Consider the following 25,744-nt stretch of genomic DNA (forward strand, 5'->3'; position numbering starts at 1 on the left):
CGGGCGACCTTGGTGTTATGAGCACTGCGCTCAAACCAACTGAGCCAACCGGCCACCCTGAAATGTGTCTATTGATTTACAATTGAAAATAATATCAGGGAGAGTTTTTGTTAAGCAAGTAGTGCTAAATTGCATAGACAGTTCATTTAAGAGTTTTGGCAGTGCTGGGGGAGGTTGAAGTTAAAGGGAGACTATTCTGGGGCTTTTATTTCTCACCTCATGTTTTGTTTTCCAGGGTTTCCTCATACCTTGATATGTTCCCTCAATAATACCTCCTTGGTTCCCATGACCTTCAAACTGCGTGTCCCTGGGGATGGCATTGGCCGTAAAAGCATTTCGAATAGTGAGCAGTATTCAGACAACAAAAGACCACCTTGGAACAAGGATGAAGTACCCATAACAAAACCAAAGGAATTCACCATCACTCCCGACTGCGGCACCATTCGCTCCCAAGGATTTGCTGCTATCAGGGTACAGTGTATAGCCTTCCAGCACACACAGCCGAGTAGCTGACCTCTCATGTAGCTACCCTCTCACACTGAGGGTTTGCTCTGTATGCCCAGTGTCAGTGGCAAGGAGTGCCTCCCATTCACGTGGGAAGGTGGGCCTATAAGGAAATAAACCACTGTGGCCAAAGAAACCAGATACAGATAGATTGGGCAAAAGACGTGACCTTGCTCCCGTGAATGTCCATCACTCTAGACATGTTGCCTTCTCCAGAGCAGTGGAATGTAATGATGTCTAGTGAAACCACTGCTCTGTACAGATAATATACCCATCGGTGCTAATGTAAAAGGATTTAGGGACTCAGTGATAATTAGGTCCTCCTTTCCTTCACACTCAAATTGTTTATACAATAAAGGTCCAGACTTGTGCCATGGATGATATCCAGTTTATTCAGATTTTTAATCTGAATCTGGACTTCATGGTGAATGTGGATGTGATGTTCCTAATAGCACTTAATATTTAGGTTCACAGCGTGATGCTTTGCAGTGCTACTAGAAGAATTATTTCATGGCTAACTGAGAAAGGTTATACTATCCTCTCTCACTTTTTCTTCTCCAAACAGATCCAGCAACACTGAAGGCTGCTAAATTGACATGATTTTATCTTTTTGGGGAAAAAAAAAAGATAAGACTTAATGGATAAAGACTTTGACTTTCTCTTTACTCATTATCTGTGAATATTTAAGTTAGTTAGGGTTTTATCCCCCAAATTTGTTTTAAATGCTTCATAGTGTCTCACCATGAATGCACTCATCCTAAGGGGCATTCATGGGAGTTTTCAGCTCTTCCAGGGCTTCTCCACAGGTCCAGTGAGGTTTGACATCATAGATAGTTATCCCTTCTCCCGGTTGCTGTCTCTGTCCATTTGGGCTGCTCTTACACAATACCAGAGACTGGGTGGCTTATAAACCATAGAAATTTATTTCTTACAACCTGACGGCACAAAGTCCAAGGTCAGGGCACCAGCTTGGTTGGGTTCTGATGAAGGCCCTCTTCCAAGTTGCACACTGCTGACTTCTCCTTGTGTCCTCACATGGTGGAGGGGGTGAGGAAGCTCCTGTGGGCCCTCTTTTATAAGGGCACTAATCCTGTTCACGAGGGCTCCACCCTCATGACCTCATCACCTCCCATTGGCTATGCCTCTGGATACCATCACAGTGGGGGGTAGGATTTCAACATTTGAATTTGAAAGGGGGCACAACCATTCAAATCATAGCAGTTGCTAACTGAGACTTTCCCAGGAAGAAGTACTGCTGCAATTAATTAATTTATTTTTTACTTAGTAATACTCAGCCTACATGTTATCTACCTTTCTTTTTCTTTTTTGAGGGGCCTCTCCTACATAGTACAGGAAGATTTTAGAAGACATAGCCTCTATCTAGCAGCCGTCTTCCATAACCACTTTTTCTTCTGCCTTCTAACCATAGCTCAGAGACATAAACCAGGGTTAGAGTTGCTTTCAGTATCTCTGCACGCTGGGGCAGCTGCTTCTCTCCAAATCTGACATGTTTTCTTTCCAAATCAATGACTTCTTCACTTTGTTTTCTCTTCATATTTGGAAAAGATTTCTCCAAGCTTCAGTTTTCCCTCACGATCTGCACTCCAACCACGTCTGTGTGGTCTCAAATTTGCATCCAATAATTCCCTTTGCAACCCGAAAAAATTTTAATTAGTGCCTGATACATAATTTATAGATAGAAAAGCCTTAGCCTATGCCAGAAACTGTTTTCTAGATGTACAAGTATCTCTTCCAGTACAAATCATTTGAAAGCAATTAAAGATTGTAACAAGGCTTCAAAAGCCTAAATATAATGTTTCAGAACAGTAAATGAAAATATAGCGTGAAATATACTGGCCAGATATTACCCGTGGGTAGAACTATCTTTGGAGCTTCCGATTTTTTTGCTCTAATAATGAATATTGGTGAGTGGGGATGGGGGACAAGATTTTGGCTAAAAAAAAAAAAAAAGCTAGTTGGTTTCTTATGCCATTCTCTGGAATTGACATGATTGTTTCATTTATTTTGCCTCAAGAGAAATTTAGATGTAGTGTTTTATCAGTGTATTGAATTTTCATAATTTATATAGCCCAGAGGTACAGGAAACAATTTAAATTGCAATAATTAATAGTTGTTTGATATTGCTCATTCTTCAGGGTCATGTTTTCCCCTTATGCAGGTATGTGGCTTCTTTGATACAACCTCCTCAGAAATGAGCAGACCTATTGGACTAAACGCCATTTCGTTTTTCACCTGGTCTTTGAAAAAACTCAGCATGCCCTGGCCCCAAAATGTAACTTATTCAACAAAAAATTGAGTACATCCCACAGGGAAGTGCTTAGAAGCTGCAGTCGTAATGTGAGGGTCCCCCTGGCTCCTTTCTCCCCTGAGCAGAGGGAGAGCTGGCCTGTCAGAAGAGCAGCCTTGCTCCTTTTTCTTTCCAGGTGACCTTATGTTCCAACACTGTGCAGAAGTATGAGCTGGCTCTGGTAGTGGACGTGGAGGGTATCGGGGAAGAAGTGCTGGCGCTCCTGATTACAGCCCGGTATGGCACTCACCTGCTTCCCTCTCCCCGAGTCTCCCCTGAGCCTCCAGGACTGCCTCTCGAGAAGGCAGCCCGCCGCTGCAACCTGTTCACACTTTGTTCTGGTTTGTTCTGGTTTCCTAGGAAAGGAGGCTGAATCTGATAGTCAGATGACAAAGCTTTAAAACAGCAAAGCACCTTTGATGGAGATAAGAGAAGGGATGTGTTTTGCAGTGTTAAGAATAAGAATGCTCCCTATTTCTGACTTCCTGACTTTCCACGTATGTAACTAGAAAGATTTTAGCAGGAAGAGATGTTACCGTTTTTTATTTTTTACCTTTAAATACAGTCTTCCAGAGTTACGCAGCAGAAAGAGTGGTGCGCACAGTCCTGTGAGGCGAGATCCACTTAGCAGGGCACTTACTATGACTGGAATGCGGCCTGAGATGGGTTCTTTTCCAACAATATAAACTCTTCAGAACCATCACCAGCTTCTCCCTTTTTAAACAAAGGCAGCATGGGGCTCTGGGGTCACGTTAAGATCCTAGCCTTTTTTGTTGATGTGCTTCCTTAACCAAGTTACAGTCTTTCCATGGATGGTGTGTCACCTCCCAATGATGACAGGGATCCTCAAGAAAATCATGGGCAACACTCTTGCCAAAGCAAACAAGTGTCCTGATCTGGGACTCTGGAGTAGGTATAGGAACATGCCATCGAAAGGAAATAGAGAAAATCACTTAGTAAAACTCTGCTGATGTATCAATTCCTAGGATTTAGGTCTGTCATGAATCTCAGGAAGGTGCACCTTCAAAAAGGTGCAGACATGCTGGTTGATGCGGCCCTCATAATGGGCACCATTTCGTGTGTCCTGGACTTGGAGGAAGCTGAAGAGCAGCCCTGAAAGAACTTGAAGGTCAAGGCCTTGCCATGATCTACTTAGTATTCCTTTAAAGACCTAACTGATTTTGTGTGTTTGTTTCTTTAAAAACAATACAAAGTCTTTCATCTGGTCGTCTCTGTACCCAACGTAGCCTTTTTGTCTAGTCTTGCGTTTCTTTTCTCTGTGGGTTTATTCTGGTGCTTTCCAGGGTGTTTTCCATGCAGCTATCAGTAGGAAAACCTGAATTAAAAAAATTTTAAAAAGGAAGGTCCTGAAAGGCTATGAGTTTTCTACCATGTGTGCTCTGGGACCCCAGTCAAATACTACAAACCCTCTGAGCCACAGTGTTTCAGGTAGTAACAGGTTACCTTTAAGAAAGTCACTGAGTCAACTGGCAACTTCTTTTCTCACTAAAAATGAATACTCATCCCATGTGAAATCCTAAGCTTTGGGGTTAACAAGACTCATGTCATTACTTTGGTGTAATCTGTAGGAACCGCTCAAAGACTCTCAACAGAAGAGTTGCTTTTAGCACTTCCTCCCTGGAGTAATTTTCCCAGAGAGCCAGCAGTGACGGCTTGCCTTGCCGTGCTCCTTGCCACATGTCAGTTGTCCCCTACTGAGCCCTTCCCTGGCACTGTGCTATGCCCTTCATTCAGACTATCTCCTGTATTTTCCATAACACCCTAAGAAGAGTTAGTGATGCTAATGGCGATTCCTAGAATGACCTTGATTTTACCCACAAGCAAAATGGGACTCTGGGAGGGAAAGCAACTTGCACAGGGTTGTACTCGGAAAGGTCCGTATTTGAACCCGGCTCTGACTGATTCAAACGCCAGTGCTCCTCGCCATTGCACTGTATAGTGACAGTGCCGTGCAGCAGGTCAGACGTTGAGATCCACAGATACAAAATAAGACCCGAGTCACCCAATAATAGACCAATTGCTCTCACAGGGCTTCAATTCCTCCCTCTCTGGCACACAACTCTCCCCCCCACACACACCACACCCTCTCCACACTGAGCACCATTGTCACAATGCCAGTTCTGCTCCAGCAGCTGTCTAAGCCTACTGATCCAAGACAGCTGTTCTGCATAGGAATTAGAATTATTACCATTATTTAGATGGGGTGAGCTGTTGATAGTCCTCAGGGGACTCTGATCCAAAGTGTCACAGTTAGTTAGGACCCCATGCTGGTGGCATTTGCCCTGTTTGCCATGGAAACAGACCCACTCAGGAACTTGTGCTGTGTGGGTCCCTTGCCAAAGGAAAGCCAAATGTGAAAAGCAATGAAAATGTTAGTTATTACCCACCCAAAACAGCTGTTTAATGAGTCCTGCTTCTGGCCCTTTTTTTGATTAAAAAATGGTGGTTGGGGGCTAAGGGAGAGACATGACAGGAGGAAGATTTGAAAATGATTAATGTACTTATTAGAGAAAACTATGTGACAGTGACAAATGTGTTTAACTTGGGACTCTGTGTTCTTCATATGTAAACATACTCTCTATTCTTTTAAATGCTTTAATTGAGCTCCTTCCTTTGAGCAGGTGTGTTGTACCTGCTCTCCATGTGGTTAATACAAAGATGGACTTTGGGCACTGCTTCCTGAAGTACCAATATGAGAAAATGGTCCAGCTGGTCAACGATGATGACCTCCCAGGATGCTATGAGGTCCTGCCTCAGGTGAGTTACTTTATCCTTTTTCAGTGTTGATTTTTCCTTCAATTGGATTTCCTCAATGAGAAAGAGAAATCCTTAAGAGCCTATTTCTGAACACATGACTTTTTGTAATTCTGATTTTTAACACTGGGATAATCTGGGGATGGAGTAGTAAAGCCACAGCTGGATTGCCACCTACATGAATGAGCAGCTGCAGGTGTAAACAGTTGTTAATTTCCCAGGAAAATTGCCTTTGATAAAGAAATAAAGAGTCAATTAAGCCAACATGCGTAAGTTGCACCTGCAAATAATTGACTGTGAATTCACCATGCGTAGGAAATGAGGCAGAGCTAGGAGTCTTCATTTATGTCTGTATATGGCTGTGACTTGGACAGCTTCACTAAGACATAGCAATGCAATATTTATACATGGAATTTTGGGACTAGAAGGCTAGAGATAATACAGGAATGAGAAAGAAGGAGTTGCTTCTTAATGTTGTATGAAATAGATCTGTCCTCGTGCCACTATACTTAGCTAGGTGAGAGAATAAGCAGTCCAATGCATGTGGATAAAAGATTTTAAAAGATATTTACAGCCTAGAGTAATGGAAGGTGCCTAATGAGATGCAGTTTACCAAGAATGCATTTGGGTTTAAAACTCAGTTCTATAAGTACAGGAATACTAATTCGTGCAAACAATCAAATGGGGGTTTTATTTGACTACAATTTCAAAATGAGTTAAAAGACCAACTAGGGGCCACAGAACCAAGGCAGAATTAGGCTACATCCGCTAAAGAAAGGAGATGGCCACTGTCAAAGCAGTGCCAGAATTTTGTCTTCAAATCTTGACATTGTATTTTTGTAATAGAAACTTGAAAAGAAATGAATAGTGTTCAGAGTAACCAGACTGGCAATCTATGTCACCTGGAAATCCAAGTCAGATGAGGGAAAAACACAGTGTTTAATCTGGAACAGACAAGACTCACCCAAGACAAAATAGCTACCGTTCACTAGTCATAGGGCTGTTATAGAAAAAAGGGAATTCGAGTTATTCTGTGTTTTTGTCTTCTCTGAGACAAAACCAAAAGCCAAGGGTGGGGGTGACAGGAGATGACTTTTCTAACTTTCATATGCTTAACGGCAGAACAAGCTAGCCCTGGCAGCACAGTCATCTGCAGAGCCGAGAGCAGAGCCTGCATCTGGGGTAATGGCGAAGCTATTTCTGCACAGCTGGGCTGGGGAAAGGGTGAAGCACTTGCCTCAAGCACAAAATCTAAGGAGGAGCCAAAAAACTCAGTACTCAAGATAAATAGTATTTTCATGGCACATTTTAAGAAATCAAAACTAGTGCAAAAATTCCATGATAAACAGAATATCAAAACTTTAGATAAAGACAGAATCAATATTACTGATTTTCCTTTTGCCTCAAGCTCCAGTAAGGCTGAACAGTGGGTTTATGCAGAGGGATATCGAGTAGTATTAGGCCACATTGGAGCAGAAGGACATTGAGTTACATTAGGGCCATGTTAGACCAGACCAGGCACGGAAAGACCGTGGGGTGCTCAGGCAGGTGAAAACTGTACGCTCTATCCTCTCGAGCTGCTGTGGCTCTGAGAAGTATGTCCCAGAATTACCTAAATTTATTTGGAATGGGGTTTTTGTTTTATTTTATTATTTATTTTTTTAAGAATTTTTGGGGTCGATTTTATTGGGGTTTCTCACAGTGGTTAGAGCCTCTCTGTCTTCAGAACAATCATAGCACAGAAACTGTGTCACCGAGACTGCCCAGAAAAGTCTGACCAGCTGAATTTATTGCTTAAAATATACATATTCCCAATAACTGACATGGTAATGTACTTCATATGAATGTGTTAGCATTTGCAAATATTCCGACTGTAGCACCCAACCATCCACCAATCCCTTCCTTTTCATTCACCTGGAAAACAAGATGCATCAAATCCCCCTGGCTCCCTAAGCACTCCTTCAACTTCCCATTTCCATCTCTCTCCATGGACGGTGGCCTCCTATAGCAAAGGCCAGACTGTGACCGCTGCAATCAAGGCCATTCCTCTGGTTCCATTTTCTTCTTCTCATATCTGTAGGGTAGGATGGCTGCCGTGAACCCAACAGTTAACGCTCAGCCCACTTCTCCAGTCTAATGGGGAAGGAAACGTGAGAGGGCCAGAATTCACCCATGTGATCAATTAACTAAAGAAGGGTTTATTTTGGCAAGACTTGATCTCCTTGGAGACACTTCAGTGAGTCGTTTGGGATTTTTCTTTTCTTTTTTTGAGTGGTGGAAGGAAAGGCATCTGTGGTTAAGGCGAGCAGAATGGCTGCCATTCAAAATATATTCACGGGAGAACAGGGCTGGGGGCTCACACACAAAGGGGAGATACACACAGGTTATCTAAAAAAATCATTTGTTCAACATGGATTTTGGTTTTGTAGACTCCAAACACAGATACCCGTTCACCTTGCAGCCTTGGATTTGTCTGCTTTTGTATACATATATATATATTTTTCCCTTTCTTACCATGACCTCAGTGCTTACTCTGAATATCATTGTCCAGAGTGAGGGAAGAAGCAGCCTCTTCCTATGAACAGGGCTGGGCCAGGAATGTTAGTTTTGGCTGTTGGCTTACCCCATTCCGGTGATTCCTATCAAAGCCCAACTGGTTATCTGAAGCTAGACTACAGTAAGAAAAATCCTGTGGTGCTGGGTGGCTGCCTGCACCACCGCCCTGGACAACCTAGACCCATTACATAGACTACAACAACAAGTTACTCACAACGTGGGGCAGCGGGACAGGGAGAGGGCATGAAATCTCAGATAACCAGCGCGGTTTTTCCAAGTGATCAGTTTTAAAAAACAAGAAAGAAAACTTCTCCAGAATCAAGAGAAAACCCTGTGGGCAAGCCAGGCTGTGGGCTGCCCTCCCTCAGGACCCACCGCCTCCTCATTTGTTCATGGAGAACAGACACAAAGGCCTGCAGACTGTGTGCTTGGGGTGGGGGAGCCCTGCCCACCTGTGGGCACAAGCCAAAGCGCAGAGATGCAGACAGCTGCACCTCTGCCCACCACCACGGCTCGGCCTCCTGTGCACCCACAGAAGTGCCAGAGGTAGCCCCCACCCACGCTGGTGCACAAGACACCTCCTTCTGCTTCCACTGCAGCCAGGCTTTCTGAAGGCCAACTTGGCAAAGAGCCACAAACTTCCCTTTTCCAGAACAGAATTCTTGCCTGCCCACTGGTAAAGTTCTTGTTTTTAGCTCACTTAAAAAAAAAAAAAAACAAAGAGAAGGCAGTATAATCTTCTACATCGGAACCAGTCTGCAGCCGTCCAGAACCCACTGGGCAGGGCCGCTCAAAGATGCTCAGTGATACATTGAGCTCGTCGCCTGGAATTGGAGAGCAGCGAGCCCCCTACCAAGTTACCACACAACTACCTGTCAGTTCTCATCCTCCCACAGGATGAGTCCGGTTCTGGCTGTGCAGATACTTGCAGCAAGAGTGACAATTCCTGGGCCTCGGTGGGTTTCCTTCTTTGGCCGTGAGAGTTTTAATGTTTAATGTGTGATTGTTGTCATTGCATAAAAGCCAGGGATGCGCTGCAGAACAGGGTTCTGGGCCGCATACGTTGGTAGACACAGGATGACATTCATTCAGCTGCCTATTTCTCCATTTAAAAAACATGTACTGAGCATCTGTTTGGGGCCAGAAAGTGGGCATGTATTGAGAAGAGGCCCAGGTGGTGTCCTCAGAAGTTTACAGCCTTTATGCAGTGAAGATGAACACACAGATAGTGCATGCTATGGAAAAGGACTGCAGGACGCTCCCTGGGGACAGATGAAAAGCTCTGACTCTGGAGCATTGGGGATTCCTGAGGGGTATTCTGGATGGCTGTGCAGTCAGGTCCAAGGGAGAGAACATTCCAGCGAAAGAAAACACAAGTGCAGAGAGTTGGAGGTGGGAAGTAGTAGCGTGTGTTTGGGAAATCCTGGTGGCCTCTATTGATGTGGCACAAAGGGGCAAGGGGGGGTTAATACCTGAAAGCGCGGAGGGCCAGGTTATGGAAGGTGGCCATGGGAAGGGGCTGTCCTGCACTAGCTCTCACTGTGGGTAACATCTGCATCTTGCTGGCTTGTACACTTTGGAGTTGGGGCCTTATGCACACCCCGCTTAACTAAACTTCCTTTTGGCAGAATGGGCGTTGCCATCCCCACATCCTTGCTTGAGTGGTGATGCATTTCTAAAGCTCTGCTATGGACACAGGACACTTGTTTCAAAATAATCGAACATGTTGTTAATTTTGTACTATGCCGGGGGCTTGTTTACCCCTCTGGCCTGTCTCTCCCACCAGGTAAATGAGGCCTCGCCCGCTGTGTTGCTCTCTAGTCCCAGCCCCTGTGGAATCATCTCACCCCACAGCACTGTTCACATACCTTTGACCTTGGAGACCCAGGTCACTGGGGAGCACAGGTCCACAGTTTACATCTCGATCTTCGGGAGCCAGGACCCTCCTCTGGTAAGAGCCAATTTTCAGAATTGCAGTTAAAATTGCTGTACTTCTTACCAAGCATTTCAAGTCTCTGCATTTAAGGTGCACACCATGTTCACGTTTCCTTCAGTTGTTTGTAGTTCTAGAGTTCTACATTTTCACTCTGCAATGGTACAAAACTGGTGGTGCGTTACTTCAGGGATCGATTTGCGCATGCATCCAAAAGTAGTGGTGTTTTGTAGCGCTTGTTCCTAAACTCCTGTCAGGAATTTCTCACACACAGCGATATCTCTGACCCCTCTCTAGTCCTACCAATCAGCGTCTCTGAGGGGAGAGCACGTCTGTATGTTTAACAACGTGCTTAGCCATTCTTGGTGCGCAGCTGGGTTTGGGCATCACCCACTTGCTGCATGTGGGCTCTGAGATCAGTTCACTCCCAGCTCTCTGGATCTTCTCCTGTGTATTGACTGGACTCATTGTCCAAATTAACCTGCTGAAGCTGGTAAGAGAAGTAGTCTCTCTCCAAGTGTGGGAAGAAAGAGACATGGAAAGCTTTCTGCTGCTTGAGTTGAATCGGAAAATGAATCTTGAATCTTGACAGAAGCTGCCCGACAGGCTATGAATTCCTAGACATTTAGTTTATTTGGGAGCCTGATGATCAGCATACATTTGTTTGAAGTGATTCTGATTACTTAGTGAGGAGAATAAACTAGGATGTTGCTTTTATCTCTTCTATAGAAGATGCCATAGATAAGCCACCTGACTTATAAAGCAGCATCGCAAAGGCAGGTCAACCCAAAAGGTGCCACTGGTACAGGTCCCCTGCCAGCCTACACTGTGCCCCCCTTGCAGAAATGCAGCTCTTGGGAGCATCATTTGCTGAGTGCAGCACTTTACGAAAGAAAAAGGGCCCTTTCCTCAGGCAGACACAGTGCCTGGCTGAGGGCACAGGGCGAGGGGAACAGAGCAGGTGGGTTTCAGTCCCCAGCCTACACAGCTGTGTGCAGTGGACGGCCCTGTGTGCCACTAGTAAAGCCACAGAACAGGGCTCAGTGCAACCACTTCCGACTCTGAAGTGCAGGTCCTTAGCCCCATGCTAAGTATTCTGCAGGCTGGCGTGCGGGTTGGCATGTAGATGACCATTACTCAGGTTTCCCTTAGTGCACAGCTCTGAGCTGACCCAGGGAAGCAAATCATCTTTCCTGGGGAGGAATTCCAGATTGGATTCACAGGTCTGACCAACCCTGCAAGCCCTCTGTCCCTCTGACCACAGAGTACGAGGGAGAAGGGATGTCCGTTCTAATCAGCACCCTTTTATGACTAGAAGCTTATTTCAAGTCCAGCCGTTTTCAGCCATTCCTGTATACTTTCTCTCTCTGGGAACACAGGTATGTCACGTAAGGAGCATCGGAGAAGGCCCCGTTATCTACGTACATCCCATTCAAGTTGATTTTGGCACTATCTATGTCCTACAGGACTCCTCAAGGACTCTCAACCTATCTAACCAGTCCTTCATCCCCGCATTATTTCAGGCACGCATGGTGAGTAGACCGTGGGACTGTCTTGGGATGAAAATACAGCTTCGCCTAAGTCTCAGAGGCAGTGGCCCTTGTTTTGCAACATGCCTTTGAAAATGATCACCAGAAGCAGAGATTTACATGATTCAGTTGCATTAAGCTATGCCATTCTCATCCCCAATTCCTCTTTATTATAATATTTTTGTTGACTAAGAAACACAATGTGCATGTAGTTTGGTAAACAAGCATATATATTTATTATAATCTCAGATCAGGAATGTGCTAAAGATGCTCACTGAACTGTACCTAAGCCCAGCCCCACACCTCCAGAAAATACTTTTAAATGTCTCGGTAACTAAAAATGCTTCCACATATTTAATTTGAACCCTTTGGCCACAAATTTGTTGATATGCTCGTTCTATTTTTATATTCTCTCTTCCTTCTAGCAATATTTTAATGTAGTTTATAAGGATGTATGAAATACAAGATAGTATTTGCCAAAAGTAGAAATTAAAGAAAATAATGAAACAAAGATAGATACAAAGATAGATATAAAATGGTTATAGAAATGAGTCTTTTGTCTTATGTCTGGATATTTTATAATGACATTTAGATTTGCTAATAGCTTCTACAAGCTATTTTTTTAACAGAGATATTTTTTGTGTGTGCAGAATTTAGGAATTTCTAACCCAGTTATTGAAGTATTCTTGAATTTAGAAAAAGCTTTCTAAATTTAAGTATAAAATTTAAAATAGCATAGCCCTTCTCCTATCCCCAAATTATTCACATTTGAATAAATGCTAACATTTGGTTTCAACATTTGTCAGATATTTTTGAAAAACTCAAATATTATTAACTTTATAAAAGTCACTATCAGAATGAATAGGATCGTAGTTTTCTGCTGACTTGTGACAGCTCCTCAGTCATTGGTCCCAATTAACAGCCATTTACCATGATCATTATTCCTATTTATTATCATTTGTCATTACTCCTTGGAAAGGCAGCCATTTCCTGTACAGTCACTGCTCTCTTTAACTTTTTGGACACTACCCTACTCTTGTTCCAGTGTCTTGTGGACCTTGTGTAAAGAATAATGTGCAATAATATTTAAAGGAAAACCCTGTAGAAAAGATGCCTTTGCTAGTCTTTAGCTAATTAATTGGTGGAAAGCATGGGATTTGATGGGTTTGGTGGAATTGTTTAGGAAGTGTTGCTTCCAGTCCAGTTTTGTACATAGAGTTCACAGTGTGTGTGGAGGGGGCGAGAAGAGTCAGCCAACCTTTCCAGGGTGACGAGAGCACTGGAAGGTCTGAGTGGATTACAGAGGAAGGAGATGAGCAGACACCACAACAATGCTTACGATCAACTACAGCAACTATTCCCTTTCTCACTGCCTCCCCTTTCGTTCTCAGATATCTCCAGATTTCACTTTTTATGGCAACTTTTGGTGCATTTCAAGAAACAAAAAGTACATGAAGGATCTATTGTTTTTTACTAATATAGTGTATAGATTGAATAACCCAACTAGTTGTTAAAATGGAACTTTTCTTTTCCACAAAGGTTTCATGATTTCATCTTATGATTCTTTAATATCCTCTTAAGTCAGCAAGCTCTAGTTCCAAGGAGCGAAACGTGTGCTATAAGTGGATCTGCTGTAAATGTGTTTGTCTCTCAATTCTCTCTTGGAAAACTGGTGTTTATTGAGTTGATTGCCCTTACAGTATCAAAGTTGTTCCAACTGTAATTCTCATAGGTGAAAATTAAACTCTTTTCATATTTCGACTAGGGTTTGTGATGGATTTCCTAGTAAATACTCTGTGTGTTAATACTATAGAAATTGAATTATACTTAGAAATTAACTACAGTGGAAAGAAATAGAAATATCATTTATTAATTTCAACTTCATGTGCAGTACTGAACCTGCAAATTCATTCTTACAGAAATTACTGTGCATTAGGAGTTTCAATTAACAGTTGTTTGTTCCCTAAGCCTACAGCTCTGTACCCAGGTAAGTGAGTGGTGGTCACATATTTATTGCATTTAATTTCTAGATCACTGAGAAATAAGCAGGGTCAAGGGCACATTGTTCATTTCTTCAGTTATTGCTATGAATTCAGGTCTGGAAGTTCTTCTCTTTTCCTGTGGATGCCCTGACAGGAGGGGTCTTTCTTTCTCCTCTTTTGGCAGCCAGCCCTCCCCAGATGTGGCACCCACTGTCAGCCAACTGTCACACTCAGTCTTGTGCATGGCATACACGTCAGGGCCAGCGCTGTGGTTAGATTCTCCCTCAGCAAGAAACATGTTTGTTAGCAGCTGAAGGGGTGGGGAGATGGGAAGCTGGAAGCTCATCTGCACTGTGATGTTGGGAAGATAAATGACAGTTAGAGCATTTTGAATTTCTCAGAAATAGATGCTATACTAAAAAACTGATTTTTTAAAAAAACTGAAACCTCAATATCGTATGGAGTGAAGAAACACTGAAGATTACAATTTTTTCTTTCCATTAAAGCTTATCTTATCCTGAAAGTAAAAAAAAAAAAAAGAAAGAAAGAAAAGAAAAAAGACTAGTAAAAGATGAGTGTTCTGTGACCTGTAAGTTCTTTGTGTTGGAATGCCTGAAATACCAGCCTCCCTAAAGGTTTCCCGTGGCTGACTTATTTGGATTAAGCTGAAGGACTCGAAACAATAGAGTGAGTCACCTCCAGTTTGGAGGTGTAAAATATATCAGAACATGAAAGGAGAGCACAAAAGGCCCTTTTGGCAAGAATCATTGGGCTCTGCTTGTATACACAATGCTCCTTCAGCAAGATAGATGCCCCCTTTCTGGGGGACAGCAGAAATGAGGGCAAGAATATGATAGCTTCTTCCCTGGCCCTGGGACCTCAGCCCTGGCCTGGAAGATAGAGGCCTCATCTGCATGGGTGCCCCTTGCTGGGTGGAGCAAGTGCAGTGCACAGCACTTGTCTGGAAGTATTTGGAATCCTTTCCCTTTTACTCTTGGCTCTAATTCAGTCTCGGGTACTGTTAACTTGAGAACTTGTGTACAAATGTCAGTGACACCTTGGGATTCAGCTGGCATTAAAACATCTTCACAGCGGCCTTCTGCCTCTGATCTGCAGGACAGACCATTGTAGTTAGATCTTTAGTTTTCAGGATGCAGGATCCAGGAATTCTGATGCCTCATTCAAGCGTGGTTCATTTTCAACATTTATCTTCTTGGTCACTTGTCACAGCCATTCTAAGTGGTGTGTCAGCAAGAGAATCACTGGGCTTTCCCATCTCCTTCAGACCCTAAGCCACTGGGTTATTTCCTCATTTAAATGGAGACCCTCTTCCTATATTTACTTGTTTATATAAACAAGTCTCCTTCAAATGACAAGGATCTCTGCTTTGATTTCCCAGCGCCCAGCAGCAGGCTTGGCAATTATGATGATGATATACAATGATGTTAGTTATGACTAAGGTTTATTTAGTTCTGTTCACTACTTTCTATGCAGTATTTCATTTACTATGACTCTGTGAGAGAAATACTATCATAATGCCCATTTTAATGAGGTAGAGACAGAGGTGCAGACAGGTTAAGTAAATGGCCATAACCACGATGTGGCAGAGCCTGGTTCTGACCCCTGGTGGTCCGATTTCAGACACTTGCTCTTTTCCTAACTTTGCCTCATCAGTGGTTATTAAAACGGACCTGGAAAAGGTAAAAGGATTTTGGTTTCATGTTCAGAAAAGACCCTTGAAGTTAGACACCTAGAAGAGCAGGTTTTGCTAAAAGGGCACGAGAAAAAATTAAGGAGCATTTCTGAAATAGACAAAAGGACCATATATTCTTCATTTTATTCAGATATGTGGTGAAATGTATATATGCAAATAACCTTCATGATATCATTTTTCAACCATAATTCCTTCAATTGTATATCTGAACTAGACAAAATCTACTTTCCCCCTCTTATTTTATCCTTTGTAATGTAGTATGACAAAACGTTCAGCTCACATATGGAAATGTATGCAAAAATTCTTCACTACTACAACTCTTAAAAGAGGTTTAAATACAAAGTTATGACACATTTTAACAAAATAAATAGACAAACCCAGAAGGAGACTGGCAGGCATTTTATATTCAGACTTTGGGTGCTGGACCCTGTCCATTTTAGGAGATAGTGAAATTGTCGGCATTCTGGAAAGCTCAGATTTAATTTGCAGCAGCTGGTTTGTTGAAATCTGTATCTATACTTCATACACTGCTCCATTCCTACATACCTGAAGCTCACACTATAGATCTAGAACCTAGTCCTGCCTATGGGACACTTACTGTTCTGGGGAGTTGGTGCTAGAAAGATTTCTCACAGACGAACAATAATTCTGCAAGGCTTTTTGATAGATGATGTTATTAAGATATTACACCCCATAATGTGTGTGACCAGAAGGTAGAATGAGCTGTTTCTCATCCTTCAGTGGGTAGGTTAGCTCTGCACTCAGAATGAACCATTATTTCAAGGGAAGGAAACAGGTAAGAAAAAAAAAGAAGAAAAAGGAAAGAAATGGGCATAAATCAGAAACCAACTGCGGTTGTTTCACCTATTTATGTCCTTTTTCTATTTCTGAGGGTTTTGCAAAATAGTAGCTTTGTTTACTAAAACATTTGCAATCTAATCTTTGGTTTTTAGCTCGTAGTTAAACTCACTTTGAATATGATTTATGCCGTAGCACTTGCCTGTGTCCTCCATATTTCCTCGCTCCATTTAGGTTTACAGTGTCCACACTTAACAGATCAGATAACTGAGGTTCTCTGGGCTGCGAGAGTGCCCAAGGTTACACGATAAAAGAATGGCAGCCCCTCTGCTATAACTCACATTTTCTGAATTTTAGTCAGTCCTTTCTTGTTTCATCACAGAAATATTTGATTCTGGAAGTCAGTATATATTTAACATATTTTTTAATACAGAAAAATTCGAGAGATACACTTGACACCCAAATCTAATACGTGTTAACCTTTCCTACATTTACTTCAGAGCCTTTATTTTGAAAAAATCAAATATTAAAGTTGGAAGTGCTTGCAAGTCCTATTTCCTTCTTTCCCCAGAGGCAACCTTATCATGAATTTGATGTGTATCCAAGCCATGTTTTTTATCTTATTACAGGTATATATGTATTCATAAATACTAGATAGTGGCATTTTGTTGCTTCAAAATGTATGTAAGTTGTATTACTGCATATAACATCTTGCAGCTTGTTTTTTAGACTCAAGATTATGTTTCCAGTATCTATTCATGTTAATACATATCAGTCTATTTAGTTCATTTAAGCTGCTGTGTGTATTCCATTTACCAGTAGTGTGTGTATTTCTTTGCCTACTGGTTGACAGTGGGGTTATTGTAACAATGCTGTAGTGAACAAAATATATGTCTCCTTGTTTACATATGCAAGATACATATATATGTATATATATATATATATATGTGTGTGTGTGTGTGTATATATATATGTATGTATATTTTTTTTTCTACCATTGGAATAGTTGAATCTTAAGACAGGTTTTCAACTTCATTAGATATTGCCAAATTACTCTGCAAAGTAATTATATCAACGTGCCCTTCCAGGACTGTTTGAGATCTATTTCTCTAGTGGGTTAAAACAGTACGGTCAGACTCAAGTTCTTGCTACTCTGAAAATGAAATACAGTTTAATTTGTATTTACCTTATTACTACTGAGGTTGAGAATTTTTTTCATTAGGGTTTCCTCTTCTGTCAATTATCTACTATCAATAATCTATTTGTTCTGTATGCATTGTGGATACTAACCCTTTGTTTATAATGGGGTTTTGGATTTTTAAAAGATGTTTTCAATTTTGATGTCAACTTTATGAATCTTTTACTTTCTTGTGTCTGTTATTTTTACTTGGGGTTTAAGAAACATATCCCAGCTCTTCTATTTAGATAGTTTTAGACTCTTATTTTTCAGGTCTTTAATCCAGCTAAGTTTATTTTTATATGTAATTTGAGTAAAGTTTATTTTTTCCATAAAGAAAGCCAGTTGTCCTATTACCAGTTACTTAATAGTCCTTTCATTTCCCACTGATTTATAATGCTTTCTCTGTTATACTCCAGATCTAATTTGTGCCTCAGTATATTTCTGAGCTTTTTGTTATATTCCATTTATTTACCCCATTGTCAATACCCTCGCTGTCGTAGATATTAAGCTGTCGTAAACAGCTTAATAACAACACTGATAGCTAACACCATGTATGTACCAGCCTCTGTTCTAAGTCCTTTGTGTGTATTATTTTATATAATTCTCAACAACTTGATTAGGTGAGTTTTATTATTATCTCTATTTTATTGATGAGGAAAATGAGGCACAGGGATGATGAACAAGTAGTCCAAATTTACACACCTAGAAAATGGGCAGTAGAGATGTACTGCTATAATTAGTCTGAGTATCTAATTATATTCAGACTAATATCTATTAGGATTTATTTTATGTCCTTTAATAACGTCTCACATATCCTTTGTCATCTCTTCTAAGTTCCTTCTCATGAATGTTACCTTATTTTCATTGCATTTTCTAATTAGGTATTAATCATGTATGGGAACACTATTGAATTTTGTATAATCCATCTGTATCAGCTTTCAATTTTGCCACACTTCTCTTGTTTAATTAGTTCTAATTGTTGGTAAGCTCTCATCTGCAGACTTTCTTTCCAGTCTTTATACCTTGCTGCTTATTCTTGACCCATCATATTGGATAGGATCTGTAATGCAGCATTGAATAGTAGAGTAAGTTAGAGTGGGCATCTCTGTCTTATTTCTGACTTTAATGAATGAGCTTCAAATGTTACACTTTAGACAGAATATTGTCTACAGATTTTTGGTAAATCCTGTGTCACATTAAGTAAGTTCTCATCATTCCTACTTTGTTATCATGAATATTTGTATGTGCTGAAACTTAATGCATTTCCCATATCTAGTCAGATGATATCATTTTTCTGCTTTAATCTGTTAATATGGTAAATGAAATTAATAGATTTATTTAGTTGTGAATCACCTTTACATTCTTGGGATGAATCCAACCATTTATTTATTTATTTATTTATTTATTTATTTATTTATTTATTTATTTTTTATAAGAGAATACCAATTTATTCAGTTTCTCATTTGAAACCATGGAAGCCAGAAAAAAGTGACATAACATTTCTTAAGTACTTAAAGAAAAAAAACAAAACACAACTATCAACTGAAAAGTATATGTCAAGTGAAAATATCCTTTAGTAACACAGGTGAAATAAAGGCTTTGGCATATAAAGGAAAAGATAATTAGCTTCTAGCAAACCTATCATTGAAAAATGGTTAAAGTGAAGACGTCAACAAAAATAGTGGAATAGGAAACTCCAACCAGTTATTTATTATTTGAGTACACTGCTGATATAATTGCTATCATATTATTTAGATTTTGCATCTGTTTGTTTAAAAATTTTTTACATTGCACTTTTCTGGGTTTGTATCAAGAATATTTTATTCTTATAATAGGAGTTAGCTTTACCTCTTTTTCTATCATTGAAAAGATCTTTATACAATCTATATAAAGTAGGATACATTCCTTGATGATAAAGCCGTTTACGATCTTGGTGTGTTTATTGAGAGTGGGAGGTATACAGGAAGTGGTAAGGAAATTTTATGTAATGATTTTTTTCTAATTTAAAAATGTTCATACACTAATTTCTGCTCTTAGTTTTACCTTTTATTCCCTGTCTGTTTTCTTTACAATTATTTTGTTCTTTCTGAAACACTTTAATTTGAATGTTTCATTTATGTATTTTAAAATTTTAGTTTAATAGTATATTCAAAGTTTATAAATATTCTCTTTATGCAACACTTTAGCTGCATAGCACATATTTTTATTTGCAATAAAATAAATTTATTTTATTGCTATAAATATAATCTACTGTGATTTTTCTCTTAATATATGAAATGTAATAGGTATATTTTTTCAATTCTTAACATTTTTCCTTTTTATAGAATTTTAATAGATAACTTTTAAAAATAATGAATCTGGAACACATGGGTTATATGACATATTGTCTTTGAATTTGTGTTTGGGGGAATGTAGCTATAGTTGGGTTTTTTGTTTTTTTTTTTTATTAGTTTCAGGTGTACAAGACAAAGTAATACTTAGACATTTATCATTTATATCCCTCACACTGTGTGAACCCCTCTCCCCCCATCCACTATCCCTCTGACATTGCACAGAGCCATTACATTTCCACCGTCTCTATGCTGTACTCCGCTTCTTGTAAGTATATACATATATATATATAATTATAGTTGGTATTCATTATTGTTAGCTTCAGGTGTACAGTGCAGTGATCAGGCATGTACATCATCCCTGAGGTGGTCTCCCAAATGGGACACATGTCCATCGGATACCCTACAAAATCTTTATAACATTATTGATTATGTTCCCCAAATTCATTTTCAAAACCCCGTGGCCATCTTGTGGTTACCAACTGTTTTGTTGGTTTTTAAAAATATTTAACATGACCTTAAAAAAGAACATAGATTCTCTAGTCTTTGAGTACCATAAACTTACCATCTATCTGTTTGTCTGTATATTTGCATTAGATCAAACTTATTGATTGTATTGTTTAAATCTCTTACAGCCTTACTAGTTGTTTGTATAACATTGTCTAATAGAATTTTATCTAAATCTCCCACTTTTCCATTTCTCCTTGTAATTATGTCAGTTTTTGCTTCATATATTTCAGAGCTGTGTTGATAGGTGCGTATAAATGCATGACTTTTATTTCTCCTTGATATATTATTCTTTTTTTCCATAATATGTTGTCCATTTTTATCCCTATTTATGGGTTTTGACTTAAATTCTATTTTGCCTGATAGTAATATTGCTATATCAACTTTCTTTTAGTTAGCATTTGCCTGATATATCTTTTCATTCCTTTATTTTCAGAAGTGTGTGTGTGTGTGTATTGATTTGTTTAAGATCTCTTTTAAATAGCATATTTAATGATAGACTCTATCTTTTAATTGACAAGTATATTAGTTTTCTGTTCCTGCTGTAACTAATGTATTATCTTACAGTTCTGAAGGTCAGTAACGTAAAATGTGCATATCAGGCTGTGTACTTTTTTGAGACTCTGGAGGAGAATCTATTTCCTCGCCTTTTCCAGCTTCTGGAGACCACCTGCATTCTTTGGTTCATGGCCTCTTCCTTCATCTTCAAAACCATCAGCATTGCATCTTCTCTGCTCTCTGACCTCTACTTCAATCCTTACATCTTCTCTCTCTAACTGACCCTCTTGCCTCCTTCTTATAAGGACTTTTGTGGTTACACTGGGCCCATGCCAATAATCCAGGATAATCTATTCATCTCAAGACCTTAATCATATCTGAAAGTCTCTTTTGATATGTAAGGCAACATATTCACAGACATTACGGATTATTCAACCTACCATACCAAGACTAACACTATAAAGTTTATTGTCATTATTGATGTATATGGACTCACTTCTATGTCATTTGATATATACTATGTTGGTTTCTTCCTTCTTTTATTTTTTTTTCTCCTTTTCTGCTTTGCATTGGATTAATAAATTTTCTCCAAGCCCTCTTCCAATTACTACTACCTCACATACATTTTTCCTGTACTTGTTTGGAAGCTGTGGATTTTATTTATTTTATTTCTTTAATTTAAGTAGCTCTACTTATATTGTTAACAAATAAGTTATATATTTTCTAACAATAATGAAAAAATTGAGTACCTTGGTCCTCAAGAATAAAATAAGGACACTATCACACACTTATTATCTCTTGACCTTTTCCCACTCCCATCATTTTTTATTATTGTGTAGAATTTTGAATCATCTTCTCTTTACCACAGAGTTGTTGATTTTTGTCAGTCAATTAGCTACTCACCAGTTACCAAATAGTTTGCCTACTTTTCTCCATTCTTCTCTTATTTTATACATCTTTCTGCTTCCTTCTTGATTTGGATTTCTTCTTGCTAAATTACATCTTTCTAAGTTCTAGGCCAGAGGTCTTATAGGTAATGTATGTTTGACTGTATCTTGATTTCACCTTCTCTCTTGCATCATAGTTTAGCTGAGTATAACAGGTTTTTCTATTTGACAGTTTTTTTTTCATTAAAGATTGATCTCTGTATCAACTGTTGCAGATAAAATTCCACTGTTAGTCTGATTCTTGTTTCTTTATAGGTAATTTGTCATCGTACTAGTTGCTATTAAGACTGTGTTTTTATTCTTGACTTTCTTAAATTTCTCTTTAATGTATCAAAGGATTTAACCCTGAAATGCTGGAAAGTTTTTTGGCATTAACTCTTCAAATATTTTCCCTCCATCTCTTCTAGTTTCTACTTTGAGAAAAAAAAAATACACACACACACACATCCACATATGTGTGGGTATGTGTGTATATATACATACACACATATATGTTCCCGTACAATTCTATGTGTCCACTTTTATTTCTCATTCCTATCTTTCATATCTTCATCTCTCTTTGCTGCCTCTTCAGTGGTATGCTCAAATTTACAAATTCTTTCATTGATTCTGACAAGTTTAAAGTTTATCTCACCTATTTACTTTTTTAGTTTAATTTCAGTGACTATGTTTTTTTCACTTCCAAGATTTATAATTGGTTATTCATATCCATGATTCTTGATTTATTTCTCTTATATGTTTTTATTTCATTATATATATATGTAATTATTTATTTATTTATTCATTATTATATATGTATAATCCTATCCTGCATCTCTTTGAAGATCTCAGGCACATTTTCTAATTAAATTTAGTTAGTTCTGTTGATTACTCAAGAATGAATTTAATAACTGATTGTTTGCAGCTGTCGCTTTTAGCATTTGGAATTTTAAATGACAGATTAACCTGGTTGGGGTGAGGGGTATGTTTTTCTCTCATTGTCAGTGCTCTTACCTCCCTGTCTAGCTTTTTTAACATCTGCCCTCCCCCTGAACAAATGTCACTAGTCCAGAATCAAGTGTTGAGCCTTTTTTTCCCGTGGCAATGATGGAGAAATCACAGATTTGGTCATTGTACTGATCAGTGGCTTAGTGCATATCCTGTTTACATGACCGTCTCTACTTCACCACAATCATACCCACCACCACTGGCACAAGTATGTGTGTAGACGATAGCCTCAGAAACATCACAGCTTTGTTTAGCCTTCTTCCAAATGCAGGGAAGTTCTCTAGGCTGGGGACCTTGGTCATTATCCCTTACTTCCTGCAGGATATTTTTGGTTTCCATTTTTCTCCCTTGAGCTTCCTTTACTGGTTTCAGGACCTAGAGACCAAGAAGTTTGTGGCTTCAGCCTCTTCTTTCTGTTTCTGTTCCATTTCTGATCCATACTATGTTTATCTTATTTTTGAGTATAACTATGCCTGGTTCTTCAAAATTTTATCTCTTTTTTTTCTATGTGCTAGAGTGAAAGGCATGTTTTTAAAGATTAAAGTAATTGACTTATAGTCATTTCTCTTAACTACTTTTTATAGTGCTTTATATATTAACAGTGAGCACTTACATAAGGGTGGTGAAATGTGTCTTCGGTTGGCATAAGAGTACAGTTCTTATGTCTTTGCCTAATTTTAAAATCTATAAAATAAAGTCACAGGAATGAAAAAATAAGAGAATAATGTCCTAGTCTACCATGGTAGGCATCTTTTCTTTTACCACATAAAGTCATAGTCATTCCAAAATGGATTATGTTCATCCTGAGTCATACCAAGTGACTCATTCAGTGGCAAAAGGATACCAGTGGCAATAATATCAAGAAACTTCCAGAAGTAAAGGTTTGTGCTTGATAGCAAGCTGTGAGCCTCTCACCTACATCCTCACTTGAGACCTTTTTTACTTTGGCAAAGCTAAATGTGAAACCCAGAAGACAGATTCCAGCAGGTCATATTGATTATAAACCACACTGAGAGAGAGAAAGCTATTGATTGTTAGGTAACATGATTGGTCAGCATCTTCCCTGAATTTAGAATGATGGCTCTACTGATTGAATATGATTAGTGTGAGTATAAGCTAAAGCCAAAATGAAAGGAGAAGGTTTGGTTCCCTTGTCATTAACGAGCTATCCAGAAAATAAAAGAAAAATATATTGGCTTCCTGCATGCTTTGTAAGCCTTTTCATCTTCATTCTGCCTGTCCCAGCTTTTAATTAGCTTTAGCAAATTGTTTTTTCTAATTATTATTCAGGTATACAGTTAATACTTTTCACCACAGAGGGAGATTAAGGTAAAATTTCCTTTATATGGATCAAATGGTTGTTTTTTTTCAAATCCCACCTTCCCTCCTCTGTAAAAATGTATAACTTTTTCCCCATTACCAGCATCATAATCAACCCAGTTGTTATGGACTAAATGTTTGTGTCACCCCAAAATTCATATCATGAAACCTGAACCCCCAATATGATGGTATAAGGAGGTGAGGCCTTTGAGAGGTAATTAGGTCATAAGGGTGGAGACCCCATGAATGGGATTAATGCCCTCATAAAAGAGACCCCAGAGAGCTATCTTGCCCCTTACCCCATATGAGGATACAGTGAGAAACATGGCTGTCTGCAACCTATAAGAGAACTATCACCAGAACTCAACTATATTGATACTGATTTGTGCCCTCCAGAACTGGGAACAATTTCTGTTGTTTACAAACCACCTAGTCTATGGTATTCTGTTAGACTAAGATGCCAACTCATGTCACTTTTAAGGGATGGCTTTCATTGTCATTACCAACTAAAGAATCTATTCCACCTGTTTATGCACTGACAGTAGGCAGTCATATTCATTAACAAGATGAGAGAAAGAGGCATGAAGAGAGGGAGAGAATAAAGCTATCATTGTTTTCCATAGAAGCAATGGATAATGCTCAAACTGAAAAATTGAGAAGCAGCAGTAGCTTATTAGAGTTATGGAGGCAAACACAAAAGAAAATGCTAAAAGAATTGATAGTGGTTGTCTCTGTTAATGGGCAAGGGTGGGAATAATGGGGAAGAGCAGGAGAGTAGGTTCAAGAAACTACTTTCTTTTTTTTTTTATAATATGCCTTATTAGAAACATTTGATTCTGTAAATTGTGTGTGTATATACATTTCATAAAAATAAAATTTAAAAATTTATTTAAATCATCCTACAGGACAGTATGTATAAGTACGTTACCATTTATGCAAGAAAAACTATATATGCAAACATAATCTTTTTTAGTCATAAGTATTTCTGGCAAAATATGTAGAGAACTGCACAGTGGCTGCCTCTGGGGATGGTAACTAGTGGCCTTGAGCAGGCATGAGAGAGAGACTCTACTCTTGAATCCATTTGAGTTTTACATTGTGTGCATGTATTATTTATTTTTAAAGAAAAAATCTCTAAGAAAAAAAGAAACTGGGAATGAAACCGAAGCAGGAGAGCAAACAGAGTTAAAATTAAATGGGCTCTAAAGAGTTGAGTTAGGATGAGTCATTTATTCAATAAATATAAGTGTGTGTCTTCTTGTTACATAAAAAACATTATAAAAACAAAAGGAAGTGAAAAATAAGGGAAAAAGCCACTCATAGTGCCACCCTGCAGATAACACTATTAAATTTTTTGTGAACACCTTTTGGATCTTTACCGTGTGTGCATGTTTGTCTGTGTTTTCCTGCCCTCTCCCATCAGATAATCTCTATTTCGTTACCAGCCATTTTCCCTCGACAATATAGTGCAGGCACTTTTGATATGAATTATTAAGGAATATTCCTGTCCACATCATTTTCAGTGACTGACTTCATTGCATCGTTTGGCTCCACCACAGTTGATTTCACAAATCCACTACTCATAGATTGTGTTCAGTTTTTCACCACTGTAGGCAATGCTCCTGTTATAATTGCTGCTCACATCCTTAACTAAATTTTCAGAAATGCAATTGCTATGTCAAATGATATGAACGTAACTGAAAGTCTCAGTACATCTTACGAAATTATCTCCCAGAAAATTTGTACCAATTTACATCTCACCTCCCCCCAACACACCAGCAGTGTTGTAGAATGCCACCCTCTCTCAGGCTCTTGCCAACATTTTGCTTGTTTTTGCCAAATCTAGCAGATGAAAAAGTGTTGTGTTGTTAATTGA

At 39.2% G+C, this 25,744-nt stretch overlaps 1 protein-coding gene across 1 annotated transcript in view; it reads left to right on the plus strand.

Annotated features, from left to right (window-relative positions):
- Positions 1-25,744, plus strand: part of HYDIN (HYDIN axonemal central pair apparatus protein) — a 293,325-nt gene that overhangs the window by 102,619 nt on the left and 164,962 nt on the right. Inside the window, exons 14-18 of the mRNA XM_081030536.1 lie at positions 236-471; positions 2,949-3,049; positions 5,455-5,590; positions 9,930-10,094; positions 11,456-11,608. Of these exons, the coding sequence (XP_080886662.1) occupies positions 236-471; positions 2,949-3,049; positions 5,455-5,590; positions 9,930-10,094; positions 11,456-11,608 (791 nt within the window). The remainder of the gene's footprint in view (positions 1-235; positions 472-2,948; positions 3,050-5,454; positions 5,591-9,929; positions 10,095-11,455; positions 11,609-25,744) is intronic.

This window comes from Rhinolophus hipposideros (genome assembly GCF_964194185.1).
Source record: "Rhinolophus hipposideros genome assembly, chromosome: 21".
NCBI lineage: Eukaryota > Metazoa > Chordata > Mammalia > Chiroptera > Rhinolophidae > Rhinolophus > Rhinolophus hipposideros.